The sequence below is a fragment of the Aptenodytes forsteri genome, unplaced genomic scaffold, assembly GCF_000699145.1.
Source record: "Aptenodytes forsteri isolate BGI_AS27 unplaced genomic scaffold, ASM69914v1 Scaffold195, whole genome shotgun sequence".
NCBI classification, from domain to species: Eukaryota; Metazoa; Chordata; class Aves; order Sphenisciformes; family Spheniscidae; genus Aptenodytes; species Aptenodytes forsteri.
Window position 1 is genome coordinate 2,588,492 of NW_008795317.1, and position 12,868 is coordinate 2,601,359.

Genomic DNA, 12,868 nt, shown 5'->3' on the forward strand with positions numbered 1-12,868 from the left:
AACATTATACAATTCACAAAATGTACTAACAGTAGCTAATGCACGCAAACAGTAATATTGAAGGCAGCTTGCACCTTTGTTACAGTTAAATACACAAGCATCAAAACCGTACACGCATCATTTTTTATATTGCTGCTTCTAGAAACTTGTTTGCCTAATTCCTTCCACACAAGGAGAAAATACTCTCTTACTGCTGGGTAACACATCCTCCCAGGTACTATTTTTTTTTTTTTTTTTAAAGTTTACACCTGTGTGCACTCAGTAACGTTACTTTAGGTAACTTTAGCATTTCTGCTTTACATGGCCATAAATGACAATGTTGTACACTAGCATTTTTACACAAGCATTGCAACTCAGTCAGGGTTTGTTTTGGTTCATTTCTTTGCTGTCTCATCTCACAGGAGCACCACACAAAGTGATGCAGAACACAGTGTAGCTTCACGCTTCTGAGGTATAGACTGACCATCATCATTGCCTTTAAGATGCCCAGAGCAAAATCTCATAGCACTGTTGTCTTTACCTGCACTGCTGGCATTTATTGCCCACTGTTCAAAGATATCCCAGAAGAAAAATGGAGGAGCAGTTATAATCTCCCTAATTAGAGTTGATTGCAAAACAGCCTCACAACCTTTCCCCTAAGTTTACCAAGCTATCAGGGCAGCCAGGCATCATGATGTAAGTAGATGCTCCGTGCTGCTTTGAAGGTGCTGTAGTTAAATAGGAAACACAAAATGAACAAAACACCCAGCAGTGCAGAAAGGCTAATATACCATGTGGTTAATCCTCCTGAGTCAACAACAAGCTGCTTCCTTCGTCTCAAGACTCAGTTATCTGATGTAATTGGTTTTCATAACACAGAATGTGAAATAATGGAGGGGTTTGGCTCAGTACAAGAACTGATGTAGAAGCATGGTAAGATCCATAAGGATCTGGTAAAGATCAATAGAAAAATATTACCAGTACCCTTACTTATATATCAGTGGCTCCCTAAAGCAAGTCACAACATTGGCCTGTCACTGCTGTGAATCTAAGGAGACCTGTATAATCGTTATGATAAAACCTGCAGAGAAAACATTTTAAGTGATAAACTTCTGCCTCAATCTCATTTGTACTATAATATTTTAAACGTCTGCTTTCATTACTACAATGACAAAGCTCAATGAAAGTAGGGTTACACTTTGAACACACCTCTTAAAAGCAGGGTCTCCACAGGGGACTTGTTTCAAATCAAATTATCGTATTTTAATCAGGCAGCTTTACAGTCCAAACTTGCTTTAACACAGGCTTTAATCACCTGTTGCTTTGAGGCATTTCAGCCTTTTCTAATAATCTGTTCAAAATGCATTTTAATTCTTAGGATATAACACTTGATTTTGTCAAATAAATATACAGCCTGCTTAGCTATTGTCTGGAAAGTAACTTTTTTCCCCTCTTTTTTAAAAGCAACATTGGTCATCTTGAAGGGAGAGAAGAATCCCCCAGTAACACCAAAGCTGGACTATTTCGTCCCTAATTCTGTAGCCTTACCTGCCTTATCCAGTGGCCAGCTTTTTGTCAGACATACAGACAACACCAGGAGCTAACTGATTTAATTCATCAATGAATTGACATTTAGAACAGGAGATGAAAACTCAGAATCCACTTTCTAAACAATGAGGAGGGGCAGAATGAACCATGGAGGCAAACCTCTCACTTTCTGCTCCCCATCTGTTCTTGCTCTTTTTTATATATAAAAATTATATATTGAAATATATAGTGTGTATATATGCACACACATATATACACATACAGCGACAGAGTGCACACATTGCCCTCTATTGACCAGAGTCCAATACACAAGTGTCCTCCAACACACACACTGCTCATCTTACATGTTCTCCAATGAATGCTTGACAGGACCATACCAGTGCATGTATCTATTCCTGTTACTTGTGGTACAGTAAGAGGCATCTGCTTCAATTCAGCAATCACCAAGACTTTTTCAGAACCCAATTTTAAGGCCTGGGGTTTCTCTGCTTTCATTCCTCCTACCTGGTGATACACATAGCAGGACAGTGGGGGAAAAAAACCCCACAAACCAATCACATATGCCAGTGGCTTATGGGTTAGCCTATGTCTACCTACATACCAGCACCTAAAGCTCTTGCCATTTTATGCTACATTCGTCAGCATTCATTTTAATGAAATTAAAATCCCTGCTCTTTTCATGAGTACTGTCATTTCAACATGAATACGAACTAGAAATATCAAACAGGAGGAGATCAATAAAGGATGAGAAACACTAATTCTTAACATCTCCCCTCCTCCATCCCTACAGTAAACAAACTCTTTTTTTAAGTGTCCACTTCTATGGAAAAAACCACTTTAGACCAAAGTTTAGATACACACTTTAGATTGGAAAAAATACAGAATATTTTTTAATTTAGGAAGCAGTTCAATCAGTTCAACTGTAAGCTTCTTAGAGGATCTACATGTTATATTAAGAGTCTGTAGACCACCTTTCTGACAGTGACTGGCCATAATGTACTATTCATAAGTACCTACAGATGGACATGAAAGAGAAGTAGACTGGGGTTCTTGAAGTGGGGGGAGAAGGAAGATTTCTGCTACTGTTTCTGTACTCACCCAAGGCCCAGTATGACGCAGCTTCCAAAGGTGGAGCACTGCTGTAGAGAGCATGGATATACATGAGGTGAATCATCAGCTCAGCCAGGAACCACCAAAAGAAAATACGAATTATGCCCACAATTAAGACGCTGAGATTGGTCTTCAAACTGAAGGCTTCTTGTCTCCTCATCTAAAGAAATCCAAAAAGGTTATATGGCACACAACTGACTGTTTTACTCAAATACTCATCCTGAGAACTTCAAGTTTCATTACTATTACTAAGAGGACCATTTGACTACACCATTTAGAAAATCCTGACATACTCTTTTGAGGGAAACTGGTTTCTCCATTCTCAATCTCAGTAAGCAGTAGTAATCAGCAAGAGACCAAACATGAACGTACACAGCACCAAACTGTTGTAGAAAAGGCCAAGCGCTGTTAACCTGAACAGAATCCAGACATGAGACACTCTTCTGTCATTCCTGTAACTTGATCAGCCTCTAGAGACGATCAAAAAAGTTTAAAGAAACTACAGCTATGAAGGAGGTTTTCCAAGCAGCAGCCCTACCAAATGCAGAAACAATGACTGCTTGCTCTTAAAATACCTCCAACTTCTACCAGCTGCATGAGTTTGATTACTTGAGGACAGTACTTCATTTTTCTCCTGTAGCATTGCCAAGGTCAGCAAGACCTATGTGACATACTGAGCAAATGGCAGTTAAGTGCAAGTTAAATATCAGGTAAGACAAGGTTTGCAGTTGACAGGCTTCAAGATGCCCTAAACTTCTACGCTGCTAACTATAGTAAACACATTGGTATACTATTATTTTACCTTCTTTCTGCAGTAAAAGAGAATATGATCAAATAACAGAAACATAGGATTGCCTAAAAATTGACATGTTTTGTACATCTATCATTGTGTGCATGCAACATTTCCTTCTCCAGTCTCTAACTGGCCACCAAAAATGCACATACAAGATAAGCAACCAACCCATCTGCATGGACAAAACCCCCTCATAATTGCAAGCACACAGTACAGAACTATTAGTTCTGCTCACTTACAAATGAAGCAGCACACTCATTTTGAAGGTTCATTTGTACCAGCTAGATGAAAGCTTGGAGACTACCACTTAATCACAGCAATTTGCACAACAGGCCTTCAAACCCATGGCTAGAACTGCTATGCCCTGCTTCAACCCAGAAATTCAACAAGGCCTTTGATGAAGCGTCACAGTCTCTCATTTTTGCCTGGCAATGGATGCCAATTGCCAGCATTGGTATTACACTCTTTGGGCCACACAGCAGTTTCTCTGTCTCCATCTCCAGGACTTCTGCTTTCCAGTGTGCTCAGCAGGGGCCCTCATCTCACTCTGTCTCAGCTTCAGTTAAGGGGTTCTGCAGGTGGTCTTTTCTGATAGCAGCAATAAACACACTCTTTGTATTGTGCACTTTGAACCAGCTGCTGGGCACTGCTAACTTTGAAACCCTTCTCCAACCTCACCTATCAAGGCAATATCTTCTGCTCAGGTAAGAGCTCTGACAATGCACTTCAAACACCAACAAGAAACACATTAAGGTTGTTCAGTTTGTTCCCTCTTCTTTACGGCTTTAACCGAACAGGTCTGTGTATATTTAAATAAGAACTTACTGCAAATACAGGCATCCCATTCTCAATCTTACTTTCTCCCCTCACACCAAGAATACAGCTGGTCTTTGCACACGTCTTTGCTGAGCCATATCAGGTGAGCTCAGTTTCTCAGTTTCAATGCAAGACACCACACAATTTTTCCTACCAGCTATCCCCAAGCTACTCTCAACTTGGAGTCTCATATGTCTTCTGAAACATTCCTTGAGAAAAAAAAAATCATCTCCCTCTGCTAGGGGTACAGGAATATAGGTGGAATTTAACACATTTTAGAAGCTACAAAACAATAAACAGTAAAAAAATAAATTACCTCAGTTTCTATGCAAGTCTATGCAGACTTTTCCTACAACATCCAGCCCAGGATAACAACATTCAGCCTTGCATCTTCCAAAGCTACTGAAGACAAATGAGCATAGGACTTGTCACTCAGGGGTCCACCAGAATCTGTTTTCACTTTCATAAAGCCCAGTCTATTTGCTGTGGCTTCAACAGAAAATTTCCAAATATAAACAGAAGCAAGCAACGCCTAAGCTTCTACACATAAACTGAAACAGTTTAAGGTTTGAAACATCCACTCATCCACTTTAACCCAATGATGTTAGCTATAGACATCACAGGTGGCGATTTCACTTCTTACTCAAGTGTGCAAGAAAATAAGGAAAGCAATAGAGCATGGAAATCTGAGGTTTTCCCCTGTCATGTAGAAGCAGGCTTGAAAAGCAGCCTGTAAGGCACTAGAAAAAACATGCAGTAAGATAGGTAAGTCTTTCACATTCAAGGAGCTGCTCAGCTTGCTAAAGTCTGAAGAAAAGTGTTCCAAGTAAATCATCAGCTTTCACACCAACATGAGGGGAAACTGGGATCTTCAGGAATTCTCAATACAAACCAGCAGGTTCCTGTGACTCTGAAATATGTTTCAGAGTTAATAGCCAGCTGCTGCTGAAAATGTTACTTTATTCTGCCTGACGGAGGAAAGAAAAACAAAAATCCAATCCAGCAGCTACAAGCTAAAATTATGAACACTCTCCAAATGTAACGACATGTGTCATTGGCTCTCTGGTTCAAGGGATGAATTTCATGTCAGACAAAAAAACATCCTGTAAAGTAGAAGAACTTGGGGAGGAAGGTTTGTCTTAAAGTTAATATCCAGGACACTGTCAAATTCCCAATGCTATGCTCAAAATTGTCCAGTCTTCACATTCCAATAACATTATCTGATATTTTCAAAATTATGTGGAATATACCTTTAGACACCCAAATAATTCTTAATCTCCAAGGACTAAGTAAAAATTGAAATCCTTCGAATCACTAGTAAGGAGGAAAAATATTACAGCATCAATTATAGATGCTTTTACTGAAGTCAAAACATGCATGAATGAAAACTCCTTTTCTGTATGTTACCCCCTCCCCCCCCAAGTATCTCATTGAAGGAAAAACATTTATTTCAGAAGGAAACAAAGATCAGAGTCTGATAGAGAAGATTAATCATCCAGCCTTCAAAAACTATTTGGCTTTCTTTCCACCTTCATCTAACATTGGAGTCTAATCAACCTCCCTCCACCCAAGCACTAGATATCAAGACTTATTTTGACAATATATTTTGACTAAATATATTCTCAATGTTAGTTACCAGCCTTATGAGAGTTCAGTCTTATGCCATGGCTGGCATACAAGCATGAATACCCAAGACTGGTTTCTACCTACAGCCTCCCCTTTTGCATGCAGCATACTTCAGCACTTAAAGAGAAAAGGACAATAGATACACACTAACATGAGGAACACCTTCTGTTTGAAAGTCTCATCAGTATCAATTTTTGTCAAGTAGGTAACTAGAAAATAAATAGAAACTCAGGCTTACCTGTAAACTATCTTATGAAACACACCATTAAAAGAGCAGCTCTAGGAAAACTGGATGAAATTGTCTACCTAACATTTTCTCATGAGTGGTATTAAAATCTCCCAAGATGAGGAAAAAAAAAATAATCAACTTATCATGCTTTAATCTATTCCTCAAAGTACAGGTTCTGTGTCTAGATTTGGCAGATGAAAAGAGATCGCTGTCCACTTCAATAGCTCTTCACTCAACTCACCTGAGGCACAGATGCACTGAAAATCTGTAGCTGCATGATCTTAAACACACTTACCTGCTTACTGAATTCATCAAAGTTCACAAGGGGCCCATTGTGGAATGTGGGATAATAAAACACATATGCCAGCATCCACAGGAATGAGTGGGATGACTTCTGGGCAGGTCCATGCCAGCAGTACTCCAGGCTGAAGCTAGTGCAGAAGAGGCAGCGGACAGACACAGTGAAGAGCAGCAGGTAATACTCGTTTTCGGTGTCGTACCACTTCCTCTGCAAGACCAAACCAAGCCAGATCACGATGGTGCAATACTGTGTTTTCTATAAGGTGGGACAGCGATGCCCACCCAGATCCTAACTTCCAGGGTCACCAGCAGCAGGAAGCAACTAAAGCAAACAGCAGCTGGAACAAGCATCTGAAGTGAACAGCACTATTTAATGCATGAACAACAAGCACTGGCTGTTGATAGAGAAAGGGCCTCCAGAGCTACTGCAACCAACATAAAGAGACAACAGCTTGATTTCAGAAACATTTTACATTGTAAAGAACTATGACAGCAGGAGAGCTTTTCTTACAGGAATGCCATTATCTTGCTCAGGTTTGGTCCAGTAATACAATATCCAAACCAGCTGGCAACCCTACTGACAGCTGAGGGACTGCTAGGACTGAAGCCAAGGCTGCAGTTCAGATCTGAAGAGAATTAGTCAGTCCTGAGAAACCCTGAGGCTGGAAAGATGCTACTGAGCCTTTATCAAGTTTTTGACACTCCCTGTCACAGCCAGTTCCAACAACAAAAACACATCAAAAAACTTGGAAACATCAGCAAATGTAGTTTGGCTGATAACACTTGTATTGCAGTGGGCCCTTTCCTCCCCTCAGAGGCACAAACCTGTCTACACCACATGAAGAGACGCTACCCACTCATCTCCCCTCTGCCCTTCCCCTGAACATCAGGACAAGCCTTATAACACATGCCCAGTTTTTGCCCTTAGTCCAAGTAAATGCAACAAGGACATTTCCTCACAACTGAGGAACAGTTTATTTAAAATCTGTACTGCCCAGCTGTGCTGGTTTTGGCTGGGATAGAGTTCATTTTCTTTACAGCAGCTAGTATGGGGCTATGGTTTGGATTTGTGCTGAAAACAGTGTTGATTGATAACACAGGGATGTTTTCGTTACTGCTGAGCAATGCTGACACAGAGTCAGCTCTGCTCCTCACCCCACCCCACCAGCAAGTAGGCTGGGGGGGCACAAGAAGTTGGGAGGGGACACAGCCGGGACAGCTGACCCCAACTGACCAGAGGGATATTCCACACCATATGACGTCATGCTCAGCATATAAAGCTGGGGGAAGAAGAAGGAAGGGGGGACGCTTGGATTTGACCCCAACTGACCAGAGGGATATTCCACACCATATGACGTCATGCTCAGCATATAAAGCTGGGGGAAGAAGAAGGAAGGGGGACATATTCAGAGTGATGGCATTTGTCTTCCCAAGTAACTGTTATGCGTGATGGAGCCCTGCTTTCCTGGAGGTGGCTGAACACCTGCCTGCCCATAGGAAGGAGTGAATGAATTCCTTGGTTTGCTTTGCTTGCATGCGCGGCTTTTGCTTTACCTATTAAACTGTCTTGTCTCAACCCACCAGTTTCCTTTTACTTTTCTGATTCTCTCCCCCATCCCACCAGGGGGGGTGAGCAAGCAACTGTGTGGTGCTTGCAAAACTGAGCTTGCAGCAACCAGTTGTGAGCAAGCAACTTGTTTGGTACAAATCAAAGTGTTGGAGAAACAGTCTCCCTTTCCATGCAGAAGCCTGCAGTCACAATAAGGTATGGTCAGGCTTGACTAAGCAACTCCTGGATATGAACCCAAAACCCAGCACCTTAAATTGGTATGATTACAGCTCCAAAGAACAAGAAATGTGTTTAGTAGAGCACTAGTAAAGTTATTATCATACTCTAGCTCTACTGAACACCACTTATACATTAAGGCATATACTTTCATCTCAGTGCACTGGCCAGCATGATTAATACAACTTTTCTAACTGGAGAAGCTCCAGCATGAGTCACTGCAGCTCAACTAAGGTTTTTCAAGCTATCCTCTGCTTACACCAACTGAAGGGACAGTACTCTGTCAAAAAGATAGCTGCCGTAATGACAAACACCACCATAATTAATTTGATGCTTAGTTAGTCCTTCTCACATTACCTTGGCTTCTTCCACAGCTGGTATGCGTAAAGTGGACAGCAGGATAAGGGAGCACAACCATGTCAGGAGCGACAGCTGAAACTGAGCCACAGCAAATGAAATAGTTGCATGTAACAAAATGACAGCAAAGCCCTTGATTCCCAGTAACAACCAGCAGGCAGCCATTCCATAAACCATCAAGCACCACGGTTTATACTGTTAGAAAAAGAAAAATGAACAATTTTTAGTTTGATTATTTCTAAAACAAAAAAGTACTCAATATCTGTGTTGTCCTACACAGGGTCTACAGTAGAAACGAACACAGTCAACAAGGTTAAGAAGCCATAGGAAACAATACAGAGAAACCCAACTGTATCCATAAAGATGGAAGGGAAGGGGTTTCTGTAGCAGCATGTGTGAAACCCAGAGCCTCCCTGATCTGGGGGAGAACATAACTTCCTCCTTTCCTTCCCCAAACTAGCAGGTGTGTCACCACATGCCAGTCATTTCCCACAATCATGCAATCATTTAGCAATCATGCCAAAACCCAAGCAGTCATCACTTCAGTCTTGGAAGGGAATAACTACACCCATCTTTTGTGTACAGGTCAAATGACACTGGTTAATGGTCCACAACAAAGCACGGGCTTTCAAGGGTTGGAGGCTGAAGTCTCCAAACACAGACCTAAGGCAACCTACCTACTTGCTCTCACCTGTGCATAGTTACAGACACACACAATTCACCCCACAGAATGGGATTTCCCACACTCAGTAGCCTCAATGCCACATTTCCCATGCCCTGAGTAAACTGAAACCCACAGAAACTCCCTGCTGTGAAGAAAATTATACATACCTTCTCCACCAAGAGCCTGGACACTTGTGATACCAGCAGGTGACCAGCCAGAAGCCACAGTATACGTTCCCTTCCCCATTCTATCCAGTAGCTCCATTCAAAGTCCATGGGGTCCTGGGACATCAAGGGAGCCGGTCACTATATATATCTGGCCATAAAAGCATGTTCTTACAGGACAAGGAAACATCTCCATAACACACTAGCTCCATTACCCAACACCACAGAACTCAGCATCTGGGGAATGTCTTGTTTCAGCAATGCAGTCTGACCACTTACAGCAGTGAGCTCCGACAGCTCCATTTTGACTTCCAACGGTGTGAAATTCAGAAAAAGAACTTTAGATGGTGTTGTGACTCCTAGGCCCCATGCTAGCACTGAACCTGACCGAGCAGCGATCGCTGCCTTTCCCCACGAACACCATGGGAGTTTTCTAACCACAAAGCAGGCAGGGAGGCACCCATACACACACACACCTACTCCCCAGGACATGGAGAACAGGCTGGTGACTACACAGAGATGCAGCCTGGAACAAGGGTCCCACTTCTCAGGGCTTCCCAGTCCAACATGTCCTTGCTTTGGTTCCCCATCGGGAAGCTTCTCAGGAAACAACAAATTAGTCTGCTACTACTGTTCCTGACCATCTCTTCAAACCCAACAAATTCACACCCCTGCTTGCCCTGATCCTTTTAATTTTAGGATTTTTTTCCTTTAGAAAGAAAAAAAACAAAACAGTTTTGGACTATCCTTAACTCATGCATAGTTTAGCCAGGAACTTTTCTTTTTTCAACTTCTGTCAGCCTTTTAAGAAAGGCAACATAGAAGCAGAGCACTGCCTTCCCTGTGCATGCCCCTCACTGCTCCTGAGGGACTCAAGAGAGCAACTCTGCTCTGCCTTGGAAAACTAAGAGCTTGGGTGAAAAGGCACCTTGCTGGAAGAGATGTTTCACTCCCTGTTTCAACAAAGCCTAGGTGGGATCAGATGAAGTCAGGTCAGCTAGATGTTCCTGTGACAGTGTTTTTATCTAAATTAGGTAAGAGGGATCAGCTGATAGCCCCACATCCCATACAGAGCCCCACTAAAGTTCATCTCAACAATTGCTTTATGGATTTTTCAAAAGCACTGGTCAAGGGTCCCTTACCAGCAGCGACGGTGGGCCTAAACACCAAAATACTTCCACAGACATGCATTCCCGCTCTTGTGTAAATCATCCTCAATATCAGTTGCATTATTGCATGCATTAGCTGCACTTCCTCAAAAGTATTTGGGTTCAAAAGCAGGCAAGTTTGGGGTAGAGGTGTGCTAGTTTTCTTACTAGTTTTTTTTTTTTTTAAGACCAACCATGTTTCTTTAAGTCCTTATGCCTCAAAAATCTGTTCTCCTCTATGCTGGACTACAGGCCAATCAAGAGGGAAATGCATGTTCATTGATGTTAAGCATTATCCAAACCATCCAGTGACAGGAAAAAGGGGAAAAAGGCTGCAGGAAACATCAAGGGTGATTTTAGCTTTTAAGGCCAAACAGTAAAACAGTAAGTTATTAAGTGATGTAACGAAGGAGAAACACTTAGGCCAGGGATCGAGAAACAAAACTTTGGTTATGATTCTTAGATTTAGACACACTTGGCAAGCCCCTCTTCCTCATTAGAAACAATAAGACTAAAATTAACTACGAATATCCAAATCCACAAAGTTAGTACAAACCTCTGAAGCTAAATCAGAAGCTTGGGTGAGTAAAGGGCATGGAAACATGATGTTAGCATTATTGCCACAAAATAAAACGTGCTGGTTCCAGTCACCCATCCTACCTTTTTGAGGCCCTGGAAGAGAGTCCCTGGTTCCAGCCCAAACTTTCTGTCCATCACAGCTTCATACTCTGCAGAGAAGAACAAACCTTTGCTAAGAACACGGCAGCCAGAGAAGGGAGAGTTGGGGATGTGGTCTGTGCTGCTCAAGAGCAACACGTTCTCACGTTGCCTCCACCGATGGGGATACTCGGAGCCAGGGAAGGGCATGTCACTGCTCACCAGGTGAGCTGCCCGACCAGGCCACGGCTCTGCCCCGCAGCAAAGGCAAAGCCACTGAATTGCCCAGAACCTGTGCTTTGATTCCCCCTTACAGCTGGGGCAGTAGCAGACAGCAACCAACCTTTTACCACACAGGACCTGCACTAATCCTTATTTCCTCTCTTTCAGGGCCGCCTGGCTTCTCCCACCAGAGCAGAAGGGACACACAGACCTGACAGTGACCAGTACTGCCAGAGCAGGGCAAAGCCACTCAGAGAAGCTGCCTCCAGAGCACGTTCCCATGCAGCCTTTTGTCATCTGGGTGTCAGATGCCCAAATGACATTTGTCATACAGGGTGCACAGCCCTGTACCCATTTACCCAGCATTTTCCTCACCACCCTGCAAGTGCCTTTCTGGCACTCCTGTTCTTCCCTTAAGCACTTCCAAAAGCCAGCTAGGATCATTAGTGTAGAACACCTTGCTGATAAAGCCTAATAAGACACAATACACATTTCCCTAACGAGCCTCTCTAACTATTCTTTTATTAGATAATACCACCTTCATTTCCCTTAAAATACCGATGTGCTAGAACACAGCTTCTTTTCATCTACAAATTGTATTTAAATTGTTGAAAACCCCACCCCTCCTCTGCATTACAAAGCCCCACTGAACCAAAACCAAGCCACCATAGCCACTTACAAGAGGTTACACAAGGCACAGGCAGGTGTTCGGAAACAAACTGACCCCAAAGCTGCACAGACAACCCAGCCACTGCTCCAAGCCCACAACACAGCACAGGAGTCCCAGAGCTCCAGGCAGGGCAACACCCACCTGCCCTGGGGCCTCCCCAGCTTCAGTCCCTAGCAAGCACCACCAGGAGGCACAACTGCTTCTGAACCACCCACCTCCAAGGGGCTGCAGGTGACTAGCCAGGAAAAACCCTAATTCAGACACGACTTTCCTGAACTTCCCCCACCTGAGTAGCTGAGCTTCAGAGGTCTCCCTCATCTCTTCCTTGACAGTCGAGTGCCAGGACACCATTGCCAAGGGCCTTCCCAGCACTTAAGGTAGAAAAGCCTTGGGACAAAACTCTCTGCCCAGCTGGCATCCGGCTACTGCTTCCTCGCACAGGGCTGGTTTGCAGCCAGGAAGAGCACAGGCACTCCTTGCAGAGGAGCAAAGTAGAAACCAACCTAGAGAGGACAACTCAAGCTGAGCAGCCCCACCAGCCACGGGCAGGAAGCATTGCAGAAGCGAGCACACGCACGTCGCAGACTTACTTCGAGACACTTGGTGCGCTTCGTAGAAAGCATAGAGGTGAGAGCCCACGGCGAGGAGTCCGTAGAGACGCGTTTCCCAGGCCGGCAGCAGCATCGGCCTGGGAGCTGCTCCCCCGCAGACCCCGCCGGCCGCCTCCCTGAGGGGAAAAAGAAGACGGGAGAGGTTTCGCCGCGGAATTCGGACGGGCACCGAGCAGCGGGACACCCCG

General features: G+C 43.5%; 1 protein-coding gene across 1 annotated transcript in view; it reads right to left on the reverse strand.

Moving 5' to 3' along the window:
• The window catches only part of HHAT (hedgehog acyltransferase), a 156,964-nt gene that overhangs the window by 142,395 nt on the left and 1,701 nt on the right, over positions 1–12,868 (reverse strand). Inside the window, exons 3-8 of the mRNA XM_009279631.1 lie at positions 12,660–12,796; positions 11,181–11,248; positions 9,376–9,489; positions 8,545–8,739; positions 6,397–6,609; positions 2,626–2,797 (exon numbers count right to left, since the gene is read on the reverse strand). Coding sequence (XP_009277906.1) covers positions 2,626–2,797; positions 6,397–6,609; positions 8,545–8,739; positions 9,376–9,489; positions 11,181–11,248; positions 12,660–12,796 — 899 coding nt within the window. The remainder of the gene's footprint in view (positions 1–2,625; positions 2,798–6,396; positions 6,610–8,544; positions 8,740–9,375; positions 9,490–11,180; positions 11,249–12,659; positions 12,797–12,868) is intronic.